The sequence below is a fragment of the Pinus tabuliformis genome, chromosome 8 (genome assembly GCF_031772625.1).
Source record: "Pinus tabuliformis cultivar Carrire ecotype Pingquan chromosome 8, CPIR1, whole genome shotgun sequence".
In the NCBI taxonomy this organism is placed as follows: domain Eukaryota; kingdom Viridiplantae; phylum Streptophyta; class Pinopsida; order Pinales; family Pinaceae; genus Pinus; species Pinus tabuliformis.
Window position 1 is genome coordinate 1,082,012,128 of NC_142294.1, and position 23,762 is coordinate 1,082,035,889.

At 41.0% G+C, this 23,762-nt stretch overlaps 1 protein-coding gene across 2 annotated transcripts in view; it reads left to right on the forward strand.

The window, feature by feature from the left end:
* LOC149239082 (E3 SUMO-protein ligase MMS21-like) overlaps positions 1 to 23,534 on the forward strand; it is a 125,416-nt gene extending 101,882 nt beyond the window's left edge. For both annotated transcript variants that reach the window (XM_089373317.1, XM_089373318.1), the window contains exons 5-7: positions 7,336 to 7,475; positions 22,866 to 22,957; positions 23,048 to 23,534. In XM_089373317.1, the coding sequence (XP_089229443.1) occupies positions 7,336 to 7,475; positions 22,866 to 22,957; positions 23,048 to 23,187 (372 nt within the window). In that variant the 3' untranslated portion in view covers positions 23,188 to 23,534. The remainder of the gene's footprint in view (positions 1 to 7,335; positions 7,476 to 22,865; positions 22,958 to 23,047) is intronic.
* Positions 23,535 to 23,762: the final 228 nt, after the last annotated feature.

Genomic DNA, 23,762 nt, shown 5'->3' on the forward strand with positions numbered 1-23,762 from the left:
CAAGCTCCTTTAGGAGATTATTTTGTAGCCGCTTTGACTATTGCTGACCACTGGTTAGTGAATAATTTGTCTGCTACTGTTTGAAGGCAGAATTGCATACTTGACTGGGCAACCTCTTTGGCATTTGGACAAGTAGTACGAGTCATCATTTTTGGAAAGTCAGTTTTGACTTTGATTATACTCTCTCTCTCTCTCTCTTTCTTTGCTGAACACTTGATATTAATAATAAGAAGTATTGTTCAAGGGTTTTCCCCATCTTGGGGTTTTTCCTTGGCTTGAGCCAATTTCTGTGTTCTCTTGTCTTGGCTTGCCCTCTGCATATGTTATTTATGTTCTTTCTGCAGTTACTATCAATGCGATGATGGTTTATGTGATTGATAATGAAAAGAAATGGAAATGAAAATTGGGCGAATGTGGAACATTAAAGTATTGACCTAGGAAAAGAACATGTTAACTAAAATTAACAAAGGGGAGGAGGCCTATTATCCTTTTGGCCCCTTCCTTCCCTCCCAAAAAACCTGTGCGATTTCTCTTTTGTTAATTTTAGGTATGTTCTATACTTAGAGCAATTTATTTCAATTTTCACAGTAAGCTCAATACCTTTTCCTGATTAGCAATCACATTAGCATTAAAGTAAACTGCAGATTGAACATAAACATAAATTGCAAAAGACAAGAAGACACAAGATGTGGCGCTAGCCAGGGACAAACCCCAATTTGGGGAAACCCTTGATCAATTCTTCTTATATGTTTTTCAATAGTTCAGCAGAGAGAGAGAGAGATAGTACGTTTACAACAGAAGTCAACACTTTGACTTATCTAGATAAGAGCATAGATCATCTCTAAGAAGATGATACATGAGATCAGTTGAAGACATGTTGCTTCAACTGATTCTCCAAGGTGACTCCTTCACTTATCGTTGTGCTGCATTTCATCATCATGCTGCACCTTACCGCGCTGCACCATGCTGCACCCATCATAACTATGCTGCATCTCATCACACTTCATTAATCATGATTGTACCCATCACTGTATTGCATTATGTTCCATTGTTGCACCATGTTTCCATACTGACCTATGTGTAGGCTGCACCTTGCTTGCTTGTTGTCCCTTGCTTGCTTGTTGTCCCTAACATGCTTGTTGTCCTTAGCATGCTTGCTGTTGCATGCTAGCTGTCCCTTGCATGCTAGCTGTAACATTGCATGCTTGGTGTATTTGCTGCTAAGTACCATACAATTGTTCCAATGTTAGTTAGATGTCCCTTGCATGCTGTTCTCCTTCAGAGATAGATGCTTCGGTAGTACTCGACAGTTTCGGCTATTCCTGGCAGTTCCGACAGTTCCTGGCAGTTCCAGCAGTTCCGACTGTTCCTGATAGTTCCGACAGTTCTCGGTAGTTCCTGAAGTTCCGGGAAATTCTGGTAGTTCCGGCAGTTCCCACAGTTACCGCAATTCCCGGCAGTTCCTGCAGCTCCGGGCAGTTCTGGCAGTTCCCGAAAGTTCCGACAGTTCTCGACAGTTCTCGGAGTTCCAGCAGCTCCGATAGTTCCGGGCAGTTCCGACAGTTCCCGGTAGTTCCCGGCAGTTCCCGGCTCTTCCGGCAGTTCTGGCTGTTCCGGCAGTTCCCGACAGTTCTGGCAGTTCCCGCTGTTCTGACAGTTCCGCCTTTTGCCTTCTAGATTAGGGCAGTGTTATCCCTTAGGATCTCTCCTCCTAAAACCAAAAGACAAGTAGAGAGGAAGAGATCCCAAGTGTGTTGAAAATGACTTGAAGGCCACCTCTATTTATACTAAAATGTTGAGCACAAGTGGTGTTTATTTGGTTGTTGGCCGACCTTGACAAATTGTCCCATAACACAAATAAATTCATATCTCCATGAATACTTATCGGAATCAGATGTTCTTTAGATCAATCCTACACCTCTAGATGAGAGGGATCCAAGAAAAATATCAGCGTCCATTAATAAGATGACCCACATGGAGTTTGACCCTAGTTTCCAATTTTAACACTCCCTCTCAACTAGGGAGAACTCCATCCACTGATTCATATATCTGACTGTACTATCTCTGCCATCAGTGCCTTGCACTGCTTTGCTCTGCTCTGCTGAACGGTGAACCATGAAGAAGAAGAATTGATCGAGAATGTCTCATACCATTCTCTACTGGCCCGAAGTCAGTTTCATCTAAAGAGAGTGTGTCACATCACTCTTACTGGCCCGAAGTCAGTTTTATTGATCCCAGATCAATATCACAAGAGAGTATCTCAAACCACTCATACTGATCCCAGATCAGTTTCATTGATCCCAGATCAATGGAGGTCATCCAAGCATAGGGAGTACTGTAGATACATCGATGCGTCCATCGATAGTACTACTATGGTCCCTAACCCCATTTCCCTGCTCATTGATTAGATGAGAGGTACTTCCCATGAGTCCCAGACTGCATGGGTAGGATGCCTCGACAGGAGAACTAATCATTCTGTCCACAAGAGAACGAATCATCCTGCCCTACAGTCGCCACGGGAGAACTAATCATCCTGGCTCACAGGAGAACTAATCATCCCGTTTCACAGTTTCCACGGGAGAACTAATCATCTCGGCCCACAGGAGAACTAATCATCTTGTTCCACAGTTTCCACAGGAGAACTAATCATCCTGGCCCATAGGAGAACTAATCATCTTGTTCCACAGTTGCCATGAGAGAACTAATCATCCTGGCCCACCGGAGAACTAATCATCCTGTTCCACAGTTGCCACGGGAGAAATAATCATCCCGGCCCACAGGAGAACTAATCATCTTGTTCCATAGTTGCCACGGGAGAACTAATCATCCTGACCCATAGGAGAACAAATCATCCTGTTCCATAGTCGCCACAGGGTATCATAGGGGAAGGTTGAACCTGTCATCTTGTACATAGCGCACCACTAGGGGAGGGTGAGTCGCCCTGTGGTCGTATGTTTCTCCAGTAAGTACCCCAAACCCCCTAGAGCTCCCAGAGCTCAATGCATGCAACATGCAGGACCCTTATAAGAAGGTCTCTCAACGACTTCAAGTCGTTCAGGAAAGTCACAGATTTGACCTTTCCCTGGGGCTTTGACAAAATGTATGCGAACTGTATATCAGTCTCAATGCGGTGGAGCCTCCTCGCTCATCGACTTACCATATCCCAGATAAGGCTGTATCTGATGTCTATCTGCTGGAGCAATCATCGAATACAGGATTCCTCAATAATCAAATCCCCCCTTTGGTTGTCACAGAGAATCATAGTGGTATTCATCATGTGTACAAACAGCTCACTTAAGAGCTTCTGCAACCATGCAGCTTCACACGAGATCATACTCGTAGCTATGTATTCAGTCTCGGCGGTGCTTATAGCAACCGACTTCTGCTTCCTGCTCATCCATGATATCGAAGCAGAATCCAAAGAGAACCAGCACTGAGAAGTGCTCTAGTGATCCTCGACACTGCCTGCCCAGTCAACATTCTAATAATCATGCAGTTTCATATTTCCGACAGTATATCGCAATACATGAGAGATTGTGCCCCGAAGATATCTCAGAAGATTCTTGGCACCAATCCAGTGAGGCTCAACCAAATATAAGCTCACCATGCTAACTGCAAAACATATTTCTAGACAGAAGTTCACCAAGAACATCAACGCGAATGAGTTTATGAAACTCAGAGGCATTTCCCAAATCTAGTCTGACATCACTACCATATAACTTCTGAAAGTTAAGATCCTCGAGGTAGTCACGGGCTTGCAGTTTATCATTCCACATCCGGAATCCAACTCCCTCTTACTTTTGCAAATGAGAGGGTCTGCACCTGTCAGAAATAGGTCGTCCTCATAAGGTGCCGGTATGAGAGGTCCATCATCCACAACCTTCGGGTAATGGTTTGGATCGGTTTCACTCCTAGTGAATCTCAACTTTATCAGACAGCTATCAATCCTCTCATACTACGCCCGGGGTGTTTTGCTTCAAGCATAGAGGGCTTTCTTCCACATGTATACATGAGATTTCTGATCATGAATCTCAAACTCCTCAGGTTGTTCCAAACCTGTGGACCTGTTGTATGAGGGGAATGGTCCGCTTATAAGATTTTCCTTCGGTACATCTCAGACATGTACCTTCATGCTCTTCTTGAATTCAGGCATCCCTATCACCATCTAACTCACATTGGGTAGGGCCCCATAGGTAGACCTCCGGCGTTATAGATGTGATATGTAAATTGACATGATCCCCAATGGACCATCATGCAACTTGATACAAATTGCCAACCCTGAACACATGATAAAAAGCATCTTTGAAAATTCTATTTTCAAACACGTATCTTTCCATCGATGAATGCCACCCTGAAACCTTTGACTTCCATTTCTGAGATGGACACCAGGTTCTTCTTGCGATTAGGTACATAAAAGAGATTCTTGTAAATGAATAGAGTTACCCTCATTCAATTGAGGGTTAACATTCCCTACACACTTTCTCGGATAGGTGGCATCGACTCCAATTATAATCCCATTGTTGTTTCCGTCCCTACCAAATTCGAGAGAGCACCCTTCTACCCGATGAGGTGCCTTGAAGCACTACAATCAATAAGCCAGATTCCCAAAGAATTCGAAGGAGAGGGTCAATACAAGATAATGCTTCTTTATCTTATCAGAAACAACATTTGATTCTTCATACCTAGGGTTCCTTACTTCCTCTGATCATTGAAGATGTCCTTGGAATGGTTGTTATGATCATCAAGTGATGTGTCCCTACTTCAGACACTCCTTCGCATAATGGCCGAACTTATTACAACCAAGGCATCTGCCTTTCCTTCCACCCTTAGATCCGGGCTTCCCATTGAAGTGATATTTAGGTAGGCCATCAGAAACTTCTGTTGTGCCATTCTGATAATATTCTCTGCTTCGACTTCACCCTTAGTGAATTTGAAGAGGGATGAGGAATCCATTGATCCTTTTGTCCTTTCCCAACTGTCTTCGGTGATTGCTCTTTCACTCTTGCTTGGGAATTGTCTTCACCTCAACTCCGGTACCATGTTAATTTTAGGTATGTTCTATGCTTAGAGCAATTTATTTCAATTTTCACAATAAGCTCAATACCTTTTCCAGATTAGCAATCACATTAGCATTAAAGTAAACTGCAGATAGAACATAAACATAAATCGCAGAAGACAAGCCAAGACAAGAAGACACAAGATGTGGCGCTAGCTAGGGACAAACCCCAATGTGGGGAAACCCTTCATCAATTCTTCTTATATGTTCTTCAATAGTTCAACAGAGAGAGAGAGATAGTACGTTTACAACAGAAGTCAACACTTTGACTTATCTAGATAAGAGCATAGATCATCTCTAAGAAGATGATACATGAGATCAGTTGAAGACATGCTGCTTCAATTGATTCTCCAAGGTGACTCCTTCACCTATCGTTGTGATGCATTTCGTCATCATGCTACACCTCACTGTGCTGCACCATGCTACACCCATCATCACTATGCCGCATCTCATCACGCTTCATTAATCATGAGTCATGACTGTACCCATCACTGTATTGAATTATGTGCCATTGCTGCACCATGTTGCCATACTGACCTATGTGTAGGCTGCACCTTGCATGCTTGTTGTCCCTTGCTTGCTTGTTGTCCCTAGCATGCTTGTTGTCCTTAGCATGCTTGCTGTTACATGCTAGTTGTCCCTTGCATGCTTGCTGTTGCATGCTAGGGGTCCCTTGCATGCTAGCTGTAACATTGCATGCTTGGTGTATTTGCTGCTAATTACCATACAATTCTCCCAATGTTAGTTAGATGTCCCTTGCATGCTGCTCTCCTTTGGAGATAGATGCTCCGACAGTTCCCGCCAGTTCCAGCAGTTCCTGCTGTTCCTGGTAGTTCCCGGTAGTTTCGGCAGTTCCGGCTGTTCCGGCTGTTCCGGCTGTTCCCAGCAGTTCCCGGCAGTTCCGGGCAGTTCCTATAGTTCCGGCAGTTCTCGGGCAGTTTCGGCAGTTCTCGCAGTTCCAGCAGTTCTTGCAGTTCCAGTAGTTTCGGGTAGTTCCGACAGTCACCGCAGTTCTCGACAGTTCCCGAAGTTTCAGTAGTTCCGGTAATTTCGGTAATTCCGGGAAATTTCGGCAGTTTCGGGCAGTTCCCGCAGTTCCCTAGCAGTTCTCGGCAGTTCCCGGTAGTTCTGGCAGTTCCGGCTTCTGCCCTCTAGATTAGGGCAGCGTTATCCCTTTAGGATCTCTCCTCCTACTAAAACCCAAAGACAAGTAGAGGAAGAGATCCCAAGTGTGTTGAAAATGACTTGAAGGCCACCTCTATTTATACTAAAACGTTGAGCACAAGTGGGGTTTATTTGGTTGCTGGCCGACCTGGACGAATTGTCCCATAACACAAATAAATTCATATCTCCATGAATACTTATCGGAATCGGATGATCTTTAGATCAATCCTACATCTCTTGATGAGAGGGATCCATGAAAAATATCAGCTTCCATTAATAAGATGACCCACATGGAGTTTGGCCCTAGTTGCCAATTTTAACATCTTTGCTACACAATTTTTTTAGCGCATGAGCGATTGCTCCCCGACTTTAAAAGTCGATTCCGGAGTGGTCAGGAGTGATCATTCCTTGTTTCACTCCCTACAGGGCAGGGAGCGCAAATATTTTTAGGGAGTGCGCTCTCGAGGTCGCTCCCGATGCACTCCCTAATGGAGCGTGCTTTGGGAGCAAATTCGGGGGAGCGGGGGGCAGCTCCCGTGCAGCCCAGGATCAAAATGAATTTTGAAGAAAATAACTTTTGGTGTTGACATAGTCCATTAATTTCCCAATGCAAGGTTGTCTAAGATATATCCAATTAGTTTGTTGCCATTTAGGTGCCTTGAGTTTAAGTTTAATTAATATCTCAACTTTGAAGTGAAGTTGAAATGAAGCATTCAACTTGTCTTTTAGTTCTTTCTTTGCATGGATTTGACCTTTAGTGGTTGTCAGTGTTTGACCACCATGTTTCTATTCTGGAGAAGGTCGTGTTTTCATATTTGTTGTAATGGAGATAATATTTGCAAAAACTTCTTCTTAGTTCCCTTATATATACACACACACACACACACATATACATTAGAGTCTTTAGAATGTCTCCTCACTATCTATGTTCTTTCTTATGAATGGATATTGCTTATGCAAGTGGAAAAATTGGATAAGTATCTGTTCACTTACTACAAAGGAATGCTAATTATTCTAATGGAAATCATGGGTATATCTGTGAAAGGATAATTTGGGGAAATTTTTGATTTTTGATTTTCTCTTGTTCAGTGAAAATAAAAACTGTTTCTTTGCAGAGAGTTCATCATGCAAACGAACCAATGCCTGGAGAGGTGCAGGAGGAAATCATTATGACTAGCAGTCAGTGCAACCTAGTAAACATGACTTGTCCATTGAGTGGTAAACCTGTCACAGAACTTGAAGACCCTGTGCGCAGGTATGAGTTTTCTTTGTTGAATTTGAAAATCAAAACTTGTTTGTACCCTTGGGAAAGTTTTAAACTATTATATCAATGAAGGAATGTGAAAATTGTTTTTTCATACTATAAATCTCCATAGTAGATTTTGATATGGGCGCAAACAACAATATGAAAATTTCTCAGCAGGAGGGACACCTAATAGCAATTATGCAAGTGTCAAAGGAGATTGCTTCAATGTACACATTTTTACACTCTATATTGTATTAACTATTTTATAGAAATGCAAAATTCGTGGACAGTGATCATCTTTGACTAAATTTCGTTGGGTTACAATTATAAAATACACATTTATGTGAATGGTCATCTTGTACCAACTTCCAAGTGTAAATAAGTTATAAAGCTCAAAGGAGTAAAATACAGCACGTGTGAACTCATTCTCTACGTTAAGTCTTCCCTATTTATCCCCACTAAGAGAAAATCGTCCCCGATTTTGCTAAAGATGGGCAAATTGTTTGCTTAAATTCCTATTGGGACAATTTCATTGCTTGGGTGGGTGAAGTTCTTTTGTGGCCCGTCAAGTAATTACTACTAATTAGTGATGTAGCATTGCTGTACGGGTTTGATTCAGACATGAACAAGCACAGTTACAGTGAAAGGTTGCTAAAAATTAGGAATAGCTGTGTTTGGATGTATGACAATTGTGACTCCTCCAAGTGAGGTGTCACAAACTGTTACATCTCATTTAGTGAAGTAGTGGCCAAAGGAAGTGGGGTGTTGGGTGCTTGGAGGGGCACCTCCCCACTGAAGTATGAAGTCTCTAGGGAAGGCTGTGGTAGTGTTATCATGCAAATCTGCACTGGCAGACTCTCCTAGTAATTATAAAGAACCAACCCTGTCATTGTTGGATGCTTCTCCATTCAGACTGGTGCTTTTCCAGTCCTAGATGGGTGTTTGTAGGGGTTTTATGGAGTTCTTAAGCTAATGAATCTGCATAAACAATCCAGCAAGTGAGCACACAAGAAAATGACTCTTGAGATGCTCATGAGGAATCGAGCGCAACGAAACATTTTAGTTACATTCCAAGTGGTTGAGATGAGATTCCTGAGATGATTGTAACAGTGAGTGAAAATGAATGAAATGAAGAGAATGTGCAACTTAAGTGAACAAGAATTAAAAGTAAGTCTATTGAAGGCAATCAGATCGCTACAATACTATCAAACTAATATCCAACCTGGAGATTTGAAGAGCCAAAGAGAAGGCATAAGCGAACCAATGAATTGTATTATTCAAGAGACTGGATTACATCATAGTGACACCACAATAGGCTGCCATAGGTCCAGTAGCATGCAGTGGTGGAAGCAGTCTGTGGGATCCTGAAGGTGGAAGGATGATCAGAACTCGGCTGCAACAATCTGCTCAGAAAGAATACTGTCTAAACTCTTCCTTTCAACTATTTGTGTATAGAATCCCAGCCAATAGAGTGAAGACCCAAACACCTTTTTTTGTGCATGGGAAAGAAAAATCAACTCAACATGGCAACTCCTGCCTGGTTTTCACCACTTTCTAATTCTGCCCCTCTGAAATTCCCTTAGAAATTGTGCATACATGAAATGGGGAATCCACTGGCTCTTTTTTAATAGCAGAAACTGCTAAAAGCCAACCATTTAAGCGCTTGACTTTATCTCTTTCTCTAGCTTGTTACTTAACTAAAGAGACCTCTCTCAAGTAATATTTTGCATGCACTTGTGTTAATTTTAGGTATGTTCTAGGCTTAGAGCAATTTATTTCTATTTTCACAGTTAGCTCAATATCTTTTCCAGATTAGCAATCACATCAGCATTAAAGTAAATTGCAGATAGAACATAAACATAGATCGTAGAAGACAAGCCAAGAGAAGAGGACACAAGATGTGGCGCTAGCCAGGGACAAACCCTAATGTAGGGAAACCCTTGATCAATTCTTCTTATATGTTCTTCAATAGTCCAGCAGAGAGAGAGAGATAGTACATTTACAACACAAGTCAACACTTTGACTTATCTAAATAAGAGCATAGATCATCTCCAAGTAGATGATACATGAGGCAACTGAACTCAGTTGAAGACATGTTGCTTCAACTGATTCTCCCAGGTGACTCCATCACCATGCGGCGCCTATCATTGTGTTGCTCCTCATCATCATGCTGCACCTCACTGTGCTGCACCTTGCTGCACCCATCATTACTATGCTGCATCTCATCATGCTTTACCAATCATGACTGTACCCATCATTGTACTGCATCATGTACCATTGCTGTCCCAATGTGCTTGCTGCACCATGCTTGCCACCATGTGCTTGCTGCACCTTGCTTACCATACTGCTGTCCCAATGTGCTTACTGCACCATGCTTGCCATGCTGTCCCATTGTGTTTGCAGCACCGTGCTTGCTGCTGTCCCATTGTTGCATTGCTGTGCCATGCTGCTGTCCCAATGTGTTTGCAGCACCATGTACTTGCTACACCAAGTACCATTGCTGCTATCATGTTGCCCATGCATCTTGCTGCACTATCACCATGTCTATTAGTATTTATTCAAACTTCATGGGTCACCTTGCTGTCACATATTATCATGGACTATATTGGTTCATAGTTTAGGATCTCTGTTTGCTATGTAGGATGGAAGTTGGGACAACCTTCATCATAGGCCATCAAGACAGATCTAACATCCCTCATACATAGGCAACAACATTCATGCTTGTCCAACCTTGTTTGCTGTTGACTGTTAGTGACAGACTAGTTAGGGCACATCCCTGTGGCCTTAATCTTCTTCAAGCTGCCCCAAACAAACCTTGGAAGACTGCAGCTTGCTGAAGGTGAACTCCTCCCTTACTAGGTCGCTGCCTTAAGGCATATGACAGCAAAACAACCCACGCTATTTCTTTGCTGTGGTGGTATAGCCTGCGGCCTACCACATAGCATTGCTGTAGCATACGGCCTCCTCCAAATGTGCCCAAACAGCCAGCGTTTTACTCCTCTTCTACTCAGCCTAGCAGCCTATCCTTTCGGCCCTAGTTTAAGCCTTAAGACTCACCAAACTCGGCCTCCTGTAGCAGCCCTCTTCTACATTGTTCCTTGACCCTTTCTGTTTGTGGTTAGGGCTTGTATTTGGCCTCCTCCTTGACTGCGTTTAGGGCATAGCTTGTGGCACTTGTTGGACTGCGGCTAGGGCTTGTGGAGACCTTCTCTAGACAGCGTAAAGGGTTTCCTTAGACAACCTATAGAATGCTTCTCCTAGTAGCGTGGATAAACCCTCCTTCCAACACTCGGTCACTTGGAGCTGACCACCAACGTCCTTCAAACCCTCACTGGCCTGTCTTCCTTGCTGCGACTACAACAGCCTCCTTTCCTCCAACGTCTAGGGCTTCCTCTCCTAGATTTCTCTTCCACTAAAACCCAAAGCGAGTGGAGAGAAATCAAGAGAGAAGTGTGTGTGAAATGACTCTCAAGTCATCTCCTTTTATACTAAAACATTGAGCACATGTGGGGGTTATTTGGTTGCTGGCTGACCTTGATGAATTGTCTTATAACACAAATAAATTCATTACTTCATGAATACTTATCGGAATCGGATGGTCTTTAGATCAATCCTACACCTCTCAATGAGAGGGATCCAAGAAAAATATCATCTGCCATAAGTAAGATGACCCACATGGAGTTTGGCCCTAGTTGCCAATTTTAATACTCCCTCTCAACTAGGGCGAACTCCATCCATTGATCCATTTGCCAGACTGTACTATCTCTGCTATCAATGCCTTGCACTGCTCTGCTCTGCTGAACCATGAAGAATAAGAATTGATCAGGAATGTCTCATACCATTCTCTACTGACTCGGAGTCAGTCACATATGAAGAGAGTGTGTCATACCACTCTTACTGATCCCAGATCAGTACCAAAAGAGAGTGAGTTATATCACTCTTACTGACCCGAAGTCAGTTCCAATTGATCCCAGATCAATATCAAAAGAGAGTGTCTCAAACCACTCATATTGATCCTAGATCAGTTTCATTGATCCCAGATCAATGGAGGTCATCCTAGCATAGGGAGTACGGTAGATACAACGATGCATCCATCGATAGTACTACTATGGTCCCTAACCCCATTTCCCTACTCATTGGCCAGATGAGAGGTACTTCCCATGAGTCCCAAACTGCATGGGTAGGATGCCTCGACAGGAGAACCACTCATCTTGTCCATAAGTCACCACAGGGTATCACAAGAGAAGGCTGAGCCATTCACTCTGTACACAGCGCACCATTAGGGGAGGGTGAGTCGCCCTATGGTCACTTGTTGCTCCAAGAAGTACACCAAGCCCCCCGGAGCTCCCAGAGCTCAATGCATGCATCATGCAACACCCTTATAAGAGGGTCTCTCAAAGACTCCAAGTCATTCCGGAAAGTCACAAATTTGACCTTTCCTCGGGGCTTCGACAGAATGTCTGTGACTTGCACATCAGTCCCAATGCAATGGAGCCTTCTTGCTCATCGATGTACCATATCCCAGATAAGGTAGTATCTGATGTCTATATGCTGGAGAAATCATAGAATATGGGATTCCTCAACAATCGAATCCTCCTCTGGTTGACACAGAAGATCACGGTGGTATCCATCATGTGTACAAACAGCTCACTAAAGAGCTTCCACAACCAGGCAGCTTCACACGAAGTCATACTCGTAGCTATGTATTTGGTCTCAGCGGTGCTTATAGCAACCGACTTGTGCTTCTTGCTCATCCGGGATATCGAAGTAGAACACAAAGAGAATCAACACTCAGAAGTGCTCTTGCGATCCTCCACACTGCCTGCCCAGTCAGCATTCAAATAATCATGCAACTTCATATTTCTGGCAGTGTATCTCAATCTATGAGAGATTGTGCCCCGAAGATATCTCAGAAGATCCTTAGCACCAATCTAGTGAGGCTCAACCATATATGAGCTCACCATGCTCTAACTGCAAGACATATATTTGGACGGGAGTTCACCAAGAACATCAATGCTAGTATGAGTTTGTGAAACTCAGAGCCATTTCCCAAATCTGGTCCGGCATCACTACCACATAACTTCTAAAAGTTAAACTCCATTGAGGTAGTCACGGGCTTGCAGTTCACCATTCCAATCTAGAATCCAAATCCCTCTTAATTTTGCAAATGAGAGGGTCTGCACTTGTCAGAGAGAGGTCGTCCTCAGAAGGTGCCGGTATGAGAGGTCTATCATCCACAACATTCAAGCAATGGTTTGGATCGGCTTCACTCCTAGTGAATCTCAGCTTCATTAGACAGCTATCAATCCTCTCATACTAAGCCCGGGGTGTTTTGCTTCAAGCCATAGAGGGATTTTTTCCACCTGCATACATGAGATTCTCGATCATGAATCTCAAACCCCTTGGGTTGTTCCAAACCTGTGGACCTGCTACATGAGGGGGATTGTCCCCTTGTAAGATTTTCCTTCGATACATCTCAGACATGTACCTTCATGCCCTTCTTGAATTCAAGCATCCATGTTACCATTTGACTCACATCGGGTAGGGCCCTATAAAGTGGACCTTTGGTGCTATAGATGAGATGTGTCAACTGACATGGTCCCCAATGGACTTCCTGCAACTTGATACAAATTGCCAACCCTGAACCCATGAGTAAAAGCATCTTTGAAAATTCTATTTTCAAACACGTACCTTTCCATACCCTGAAACCTTTGACTTCCATTTTGCCGAAATGGACACCAGGTTCTTCTTGCGATCAGCTACATAAAAGAGATTCTTGTAAATGAATCGAGTTACACTCATTCAATTGATGGGTAACATTCCCTACACCCTTTACGAGATAGGTGGCATCAACTCCAAGTATAATCCCATGATTGTTTCCATCTCTACCAAATTAGAGAGAGCACCCTTCTAACCGATGAAGTGCCTTGAAGCACTACAACCAATAAGCCAGATTCCCAAAGAGTCTGAAGGAGAGGGCCAATACAAGATAACACTTCTTTATCTTATTAGAAACAACATTTGATTCTTCATACCTAGGGTTCCTTGCTTTCTTTGAAGAGTCAGCTATTTCCTTGATGACCTGCATTACCTGTCATTCCTCCGATCATTGAAGATGTCCCTGGAATGATTGTTATCATCATCAAATGATGTGTCCCTGCATAATGGCCGAACTTATTACAAACAAGGCATTTGCCTTTCCTTCCTCCCTTAGGTTTGGACTTCCCATTGAAGTGAGCTTTAGGTAGGCCATCAAAAGCTTCCGCTGCGCCATTCTGATAATATTCTCTGCTTCGACTTCACCCTTGGTGAATTTGAAGAGGGATGAGGAATCCATTGATCCTATTGCCCTTTCCCAATTGTCTTTGGTGATTGCTCTTTCACTCTTGCTGGGGCTTTGTCTTCACCTCACCTCTGATACCATGTTAATTTTAGGTATGTTCTATTCTTAGAGCAATTTATTTCTATTTTCACAGTTAGCTCAATATTTTTTCCAGATTAGCAATCACATCAGCGTTAAAGTAAATTGCAGATAGAACATAAACATAGATCGTAGAAGACAAGCCAAGAGAAGAGGACACAAGATGTGGCGCTAGCCAGGGACAAACCCCAATGTGGGGAAACCCTTGATCAATTCTTCTTATATGTTCTTCAATAGTTCAGCAGAGAGAGAGAGAGAGTACATTTACAACAGAATTCAACACTTTGACTTATCTAAATAAGAGCATAGATCATCTCTATGTAGATGATACATGAGGTCGCTGAACTCAGTTGAAGACATGCTGCTTCAACTGATTCTCCCAGGTGACTCCATCACCATGCGGCACCTATCATTGTGTTGCTCCTCATCATCATGCTGCACCTCACTGTGCTACACCATGCTGCACCCATCATTACTATGCTGCATCTCATCATGCTTTACCAATCATGACTGTACCCATCACTATACTGCATCATGTACCATTGCTGTCCCAATGTGCTTGCTGCACCATGCTTGCCACCATGTGCTTGCTGCACCTTGCTTACCATACTGCTGTCCCAATGTGCTTACTGCACCATTCTTGCCATGCTGCCCCGTTGTGTTTGCAGCATCGTGCTTGCTGCTGTCCCATTGTAGCATTGCTGTGCCATGCTGCTGTCCCAATGTGTTTGCAGGACCATGTACTTGCTACACCAAGTACCATTGCTGCTATCATGCTGCCCATGCATCTTGCTGCACTATCACTATGTCTATTAGTATGCATTCAAACTTCATGGGTCACCTTGCTGTCACATCTTATCATGGACTGTATTGGTTCATAGTTTAGGATCTCTGTTTTCTATGTAGGATGGAAGATGGGACAGCCTTCATCATAGGCCATCAAGACAGATCTAACATCCCTCATACATAGGCAGCAGCATCCATGCTTGTCCAACCTTGTTTGCTGTTGACTGTTAGTGACAGACTGGTTAGGGCACATACCTGTGGCCTTAATCTTCTCCAAGCTGCCCCAAACAAACCTTGGAAGACTGCGGCTTGCTGAAGGTGAACTCCTCCCTTACTAGGTTGCTGCCTTAGGGCATATGACAGCAAAACAGCCCACACTATTTCTTTGCTCTGGTGGTATGGCCTGCGGCTTACCACACAGCCTTGCTGTAGCACACGGCCTCCTCCAAATGTGCCCAAACAGCCAGCGTTTTACTCCTCTTCTACTCAGCCTAGCAGCCTATCCTTTTGGCCCTAGTTTCAGCCTTAAGACTTACCAAACTTGGCCTCCTGTAGCAGCTCTCTTCCATGCTGTTCCTTGACCCTTTCTGTTTGCGGTTAGGGCTTGTATTTGGCCTCCTCCTTGACTGCATCTAGGGCATAGCTTGTGGCACTTGTTGGACTGCGGCTAGGGCTTGTGGAGACCTTCTCTAGACATCTTATAGGTTTTCCTTAGATAGCCTATAGAAGGCTTCTCCTAGTAGTGTGAATAAATGCTCCTTCCAGCACTCGGTCACTTGGAGCTGACCTCCAACATCCTTCAAACCCTCACTGGCCTGTCTTCCTTGCTGTGGCTAGGGCAGACTCCTTTCCTCCAACGTCTAGGGCTTCCTCTCCTAGATTTCTCTTCCACTAAAACCCAAAATGAGTGGAGAAGAGAAAGTGCGTGTGAAATGACTCTCAAGTCATCTCTTTTTATACTAAAACATTGAGCACATGTGGGGGCTATTTGGTTGCTGGGCGACCTTGACGAATTGTCTTATAAAACAAATTAAATTCATAACTTCATGAATACTTATCGGAATCGGATGATCTTTAGATCAATCCTACACCTCTCAATGAGAGGGATCCAAGAAAAATATCAGCTGCCATAAGTAAGATGACCCACATGGAGTTTGGCCCTAGTTGCCAATTTTAACAACTTGTGGTGTGGTGTAACATGAAATCAAAATATGAAGAATGTTATTTCTGGCTGCAGCACCCTCAATTTCCTTTCTGTTGTAGCGAAGAATAATACCAAGCAACTGTCAAATCAACCAACTATGCACAAGGTTTTGCTGTTTCCCTGTAGCATGCAGCTGATGATAAAATGCTGTTTCCAACTGTCACAATGTTGGAGTAAATTCTGCATGCTGTAACTGTTGTTTGGCAATTTTACACACAGGAACATGCCTATTTCATCTTCAACCAGTAACTATCTCGAGTAATTGGCCATATCCCCATTCTGTATATCAATCCTGCATAGAGTATCAAATATTTCAGCCACATGTGTGACTGTTTGCTGCCACAAATGAAAACTTTTCCTGCGAGTTCCTCCTTTCAAGAATATAGTTTCAAGCATATTCTTATGCTAAATTTGGCCAAGGAAAGTTGACTTTAAGGCTAGTTTGCACGCATGGATAAAAGCAGTCAAATTAAGGCTTAGTAAAATTAGCAGAACTGCTAATCGTAAAAAAGAAATCGAATTGGCTTTTTGTTTAACTAAATTATCATGGGCAAATTTGACCTAGGATTTTTTTGGCTTGGTAAAATCAGCAAAGGCAGCTTGACCTAGGTTTGAGATTAGGTAGAGAAGCTATGGGAATCAGGGTTTTGGACTTGCACAATTTAGCAAATGACTTTAGGCTTTTGTCTAGGCCAAAATTGTCAAGGAGAGTTAGGGTGTTTGAAAAATCAAACTAGCAAGGAAGGCAAGTAAACTTAATAAGGTGAGTTAGGGTTTTGATCTTCCACATGAGGCAACCAAATGATAACAGCTCAACTTAGGGTTTGAGGAAATCAATTTGGGTTTTGGCCTATGTTGCATTGGTGTTCAGGATGGGGGAATTTGATAGGGACAGCAGGGATGCATCCCCAAGATGGGTAGAGCACACCCCCAAATTTTTTAGGGGACAGCAGGTTGGGGGTTGGCATATATATATATATATATATATAAATATATTAAAGATTTAAAATTCTCCGTAAATATTGTAGTTGCTTCAAGCTTGTAGGCATAACAAAGTATACTATATTATGCACAGCCCTTGCACTTGCCAAATTCTGAAAGGAGCTCAGGCAATTTAAAAAAGGGCAGAGCAGCTTTCCATCACCTACCGCTAGACATGAGAAAAATATAGTTTAGCTTTAGGAAACTTAAGTGTAATTATTCTCAATTTGCAATAAGGTCCATGAAGAGTCTATGAGACAGAGAATTGTCTCTATAGGAGCTTTTCTTCCTCATATTTCTTGTTAATGATGATCACGTTGAAACATAAAAGGCATTCTCTTCTCAATAAGTTCTGTGGACTTTTGCAGTTGTGTTGAAAAACACTTTGGCTCTGTAAAATGATTTGATTCATATTTCAGCTTAAAAAGGTGATTGAATGGTAATTAACGACGTTTAGTATCCAATCCAAGTCACTACTGTCTGTTTGTTTTCACAATGCTTGAGGTTGTGATGATGAAAGAACTAGATTTAAATGACTTTTGGAAACCCATGTACAATTTGTAAAAGTTGATATGACCTGAAAACAAGCAGTACATAGTAGCTAGTCCTGCCGCTCAGTTTAAAAATGGCTAAATTAAAGTAAAAATACTGAATTCGAATTAGTGTTATGGTTTAGAATTCCATCAATTTGAGTTTTACTGATTGGTAAAGTCCTGATCTGTGCAATTAAAGAGCAAGGCCCTGATTTCAATGCCTATGCAAACATAGCTTTAAAAGATTATAATATGTTATACTTGCATTTACATTTGAACTATATTAGTCTTCCAAATCAAGGTTGTCTATCCAAGTCAAAAATTATATATTTTATTTCTTAAAATTTGAAATAAAATATTCAATAAAATATTCTTTTAGTATAATTATTAGTTTATAAAAATATATATATTTTATTTTTAAAATTTGAATTTATATTTTGAAAAAATAATAATAATGATTTATTATTTAGTCTATAAAAATTTGAATTTAGATTTTAACCCTTTTTTTTTGGTTATATATATATATATAATTTTTTATTTATTAAAATTTGAATTAAAATATTCAATTAAATATTTTTTAATATAATAATTATTAGTTTATAAAAAAAATTGGTATGACAAGAATGAGTACATTGCATTAATAAAAAGTAATGATTGCAAAATCACGGGTTACGATGTAATTTGCAGTAACATGTCCAAATTCTCAGCCAATAGCAGCAGAGATAAATACTAATAATTTTTTTGTAGAAAATAAAAAAATAATTTATATAGTTGAACTTTGTTAAATTAAAACAAATTTCATATATTTGACCTAACTAATTGGTGGCCAGCGCAATACCGATTGTGTTATACTGCCGGGCGGCAGGATAATAAGAAGAACAAAAGCAATAACCACAAGGATTTGCTCTTTGAAATGCTGCATTTTCTTATTTTTGACATGGATGGTTTGCTTGCTGTAATGTTGTTGCTGAAAATACAATAGTTAAATCACCAGAAGGCTGAATTGAAGCCCATCATACAAAACCCATGTGCAATTTGTACAATAGATTTAGATTCAGTGCAATATAAAAAAAGGATGGGAAAAACAATCATATCGTCCAATCATCAATGTTTATTGTCAAAACTGAAGATATATGCCTGGAATATCCCCAAAATCTGCCTAGAATATCCCTGGAATCTACCCTAAACAACGCAATTTACCTTTCTGATCCCTGATGATGGGTGGAGTTTCCACCCAAAATGTTGGATGCACTAACTCTACACAGTTCTCTTCCTGAATAATATCGTCAACCCTGAAATATGTGTGGAATGTCCCTAAAATCTGCTTGGAACATCTTGGGGATGGCCAGGAAGTCCTCGAGTTCCAACTGAACTCTCCAACTGTTTTGGGATGTTTCCTAAGGATCTCCAAGGCCCCCCAAAAGAAGAATTATGGGTATGATCTTTTTTTGGTGGGTGGGTGGTGGGAGGAAAAGTTCCCACACAATATAGGTTTTGGCATAGGTCATATTTTTAGGACCTCACACAAATGGAAACCCTCAGCCGGCTGCCACCTGTCACATTGCGAGGACTCATCCACTTGCTCAATTCTGTACTTGATTCACCACCCTTCACCCATTGGAATCCTGGAAATCACTCTACTGCTGAACACGTGGAACCATGACATCAAACCCTGTACCTGAAAAAATAAAACTGCTAAATATAGACATGCTCGGAAAAGCTATTTGACTCCACAAAAGCAAAAAAACAGGAAAGTTTGAATTGAAAATAACAACTATGAGACTGGCTAAATATAGCATGTCTAAAGATAAACAGTACAAAAAATTAGCAACGTTTCACATGTCAATGAAAGCAATTTCACTAGGCTTGCCTTTGCAAGGAATCCAAATGTCTGTTTAGAAATGACATGCAAGCCCTGTAAAGCAAATTGCTAAAAATAGCAGTGTCATGAAATTGCTTGCATGTTGCCTAAAACAGGCTCATAGGCTTCGTGAGTTGGTGAGGATCAAGAATGTGTAAAAATATCTGACATGTGGGCCCCAGAACTTTGGTTCCTGATAAAAAGCAAATTGCTAAAAATAGCAGTTTTTCAGAATCCAATTAAACTGACTCTGTAGCAAGCTCAAATCCATCTGAAGAATTGGATGCACCTGTAATGGGCCCAACATGATAGAATTTTGTATCTTAACCCTCTAGTTGTGCAAGCTGTCTGTGGGTTGGATGCATGAGCACTGGAGTATAACAAGAAGTTTTGAATTTGTAGGGTTTGACTTGCTTAATAGCTTGTCATGGATATTGATGGGGAGAAGAGGTGAGCTAGTAGCTTTAATTATCCTTGTGAAACATGTAGGTGCTAGAAAACCCATCACGTTGTGCCCGTTTATCAAACTGATAGGGCTTGCAAGAAGCAGGTCACAACCAAGGTTGTCACATTACCATCATCTATATGTCCAATAAAAAAAGGTGATAGAAACATATGAGTGATAGGTGTGTCGATTTTGCTTTCTTCACTTGTCCAATATAATGTGGTTGCGATGCAATGTGGTAGGGAGCTGGAGCGAGTTGATTAGTTGTTGAGGAACTAGGTTTCTTTTGCTATTCTCCCATGATCAATTGTCCACATTTTTGCCCAGTCTGGAAAGTGTGAGCAAAGAGAGCTTCTTTCTTTAGATTAGTATAGGCCTTATCCATGATGATTGACGAAGGATTGGAGGGGCTGGGATCATGGAATTTGGGTTCTTGTTGTTTCTCAATGCCAAATCACTTGATGTTCAACAAAGAGAGCCTTGGCCTACAAGGTGTGACATTCATTCTCAAGGTGCCTATACGGTCGATGATCCGTGCTTTGTGATCCATTACATCGAGTCCTCAGTGAATTGTTGGAGATTTGCCCATGCTCTGTCGGAATTGTAGCTGCTAAGTCAACATTACATCCTTGTACCTTAATGTGAAAAATTACTTGATGATAACTTTGAAATGATACCAAATGTGTATTGGAAGTTGGTTGTTAGTTGTGTTCCAACAAAACCTGGCACCCGTGTAAATCTGTAGGTTTACTCTGCCAATTAAATAATAACAAGCTGTGTGTGTGGAGCGCTCAGTCCAGCATTCACATTTCCACACCAGTAATTACCAACATCACAATGCAGCATTCCATGCCTGACGTGGTTTTCTTCCAACAGACATGAAGACAAGCAACACTTCAGAAAATATTGCTCGAGCATTAAACATGTCAAACCAACAGCAGATAAAATGTGATGCTTAAGCAATAAAACGGCATAGAACTATTTCCTTCAAAGCCAAAGTTACCCAGCATTGGCATGAATATAAGTGATAAAAATATAAAAGTGAGGACTGACAATTGATGTTGGAACACTCCTATAAATCACGCCAGCATTAATACAGAGCAGAAAATGCTTTCCTCCAAGACCACGTGAGCTTAACATGGCCAGCCATATATAAATGCAATGTCCAGCCAGCATATTTAATTACTGTCGACTTTTCAACAGCGTGCCATCTTATAAAGCTTTAATATCTCTTAATTGCAAGCGTATGGCTGTTGGAAATACTAACGGAGTGTTCTCTTGACCACTTGGCCTTCAGAGAGATATAATGAAATCATTCCAGCTGAAACACTGTTCCCTTCACGACTTACCATAGGCAATCTTTTAATTGGAACACTAAGAGGTCGATTCGTAAATTGGAGGTAGAATACACATTATGCAGCTTATATTATATAAAACATGGCCAATGGGTTGAAAATGAATTGGTCGCTAAATTCAATGAGTTAGAATTAGAAATCGGCCAGATATGGAATAACAGCTCTATTATTTCGGCTTCGATCTCCCTTGGACAAGAGATGGATGGCCTGAGTCTTCTAACTGTTGTAATGAACCACTCGTTGGACAGATATGGGATTCCAGCGTGATAGCATATTCATGCTGAATAAATTCATGTTATATATACGGAATTACAAGATTGACAGGCTACATTCCATTTGACTTGTGTGCTGGAAAATTAGGTGGCTTCTACCACATTGATGCTCACAGATTAAAAAACCTATTAATTCAATGTGATACTAAATCAAATAAACCAAATGGAATTGCCAAAGTGTACAATCAGTAATACGTAAAATAGATACAGTGATCAATCAACATGAACTCGGAGATTACCTTGGAAACCCAAATAGGAAAATTAACTTCGAATGGTTGCTCAGTTCTTATTATGGCATATCTCTGGTTACATTATAGCTAATGGCTCTATGTGCATCCTTACTTCTCTTTGGCCAGCAAAAAACCCTTTGAGAGACTAACTACAAGAAGAAATAGGAAAGCTAGGGCAATGGGAAGGCCAAGAGATTGACCGTTCTTCTCTTTTTCTCTTATTGCTGCTTTTCTTTTTCATTTAATTCTTTGTTTTCCCTCTCCTTTGTCGCATTTAATTTTTAACATTTGCATTGTCCGTTATGTTTTAGCTAACCTTCATTAATTGTCGAAGTACCGAGTCTTAGAAGTTAGAACCATTTGTTTATTCAGATACATTTTGGATCAGGGCTTCCCATTAGGAAGCTTGGATTAGTTGAGTGAATGGTTGTTCTCCAACCATTGTGAATACAATGATATCCTTTCTCTGTATAAAGAGTTCTCTTTTTTTTATGAACGATCATCACGAGTTGTGAAAGTTGTATACTGTGGGTCACCTTTACTTCTGTTGATCACATGTATATATTGTATATACGGTAACTTGAATAAAGAGCTTTCATGATAATTCCCGCTTTCAGTGTATAACGTTGTGATTGTTTCTCCTTTCTCCTATATATTTAAGTCTTGTTTAGGCATAATGTTGTTTCTTCTATGCTACTGCAAGTATTAAAGCTTAAAGCTGCTTGCCAAAATCTATGGAATTATGTGTTAACCTCAGTAAACTTTTTAACCCAATAAAAAATGAGGTCAATATGAAAATTGTATAACATTTCCAGAATCTGGGACTGGGTGGATTGCCCTTTAAACATTTATAAAGATCCCTGTGTGAAAAACAGTTCCAGGCTTTTGGTGACATTAATGGGATTTGTTGAAATGCAATTTTGACCCTTCTTGAGAGGGTAGGGTACCTTTAAGTTGTCACTGAGATGAACACAGTAAGCAGTCAAGTGTTTCTGGATTTATCCGGCTGCCAGCATAGTTCAATCTTTTGAATAGAGGCTGGAAAGCTGCAACAATGCTTGATGTGGCTGTAAATTACTTTTAGTGCAATATAAGCTATGTGCCGCAGTATAAGACTATTTTGGCAATGGATTTCATCGTTTATTCTGCTAGGCCATGTGATATTTGCATTTTGTTTTCTCCGAAATGGTTGGATATGAGTTGTTTCTTTTGAAATGATTAGCTTGACTTGGCTGTTGAATGCTCTATCTTATTATGAACTATAATATCATACAGAAGGGATTATTTCTAAAAATTGTCAGCGAAATGCAGCACGGAGTGCAAGCATATATATGAAAAGCAGGCAGTTATGCATCATATCAGGATGAATGCAAGGAAACGTGCCTGCAAATGTGCTGCTGCAGGTATTGGTTATTCTCTTTTGAACAGTTCTTTCTATGGCTTTCTTTGATAGTGCACACATTGTCTCATTGGTTCTTAAATTCGTTTTTCAGGTTGTCCAAAAATGCTCACTGCTGAAACCCTTATTTGCGATCCTCTTCTGAGGATAGAAATAGACGAATTACGTTTGCGAGGAAAGCGTTCTACACAAGTTCAAATAGTAGCTGATTGCACTGAGATTGATGAGGATTGATGACTGGAGATTGGAGATTATATTTTCCTAAAACACAAGCTTTACCAAGTGGATCCAAAGCAAGTGAGGTTCTCGAGGCTTGTAACATTTTTGTCACTTCTCTGTAGACAAGTTCCATGCCAGGGAGTATCACTGTGGAAAAGATGCCTTGCTTTTCACCCTATAAAAATTTGCAAATCTACTCATCTCTATACAAGACTCCTGCGATATATCTAATTATAAACCATGCCATCCAGTTTAGCCCTTGGAACACTTAATATTATTAAGGAACTTGGAAGCCAGTGCTCATGTCCAGGGCAATTTTTGGTACGCTGTTAGAAAATTAAATACATACTTATTTCTAATCATCTTATGTCTAAATTGTTTAATTGGTTCTGTCATCTGATCCTGTACATGTTACGTTTTTTACAGTCTAACAAAATATCCAGACAGTAGCTATAAGATGATTGTTCTCAACTTATTATATGCTTAAAATCGATGGATAAATGCCTAGAAAAGGAATACGGGAGAAAAACTGACAATTAGCCGTTTGGTTAAAAGAAATTAACAGAATGAGATCTATTATCTATTTAGGA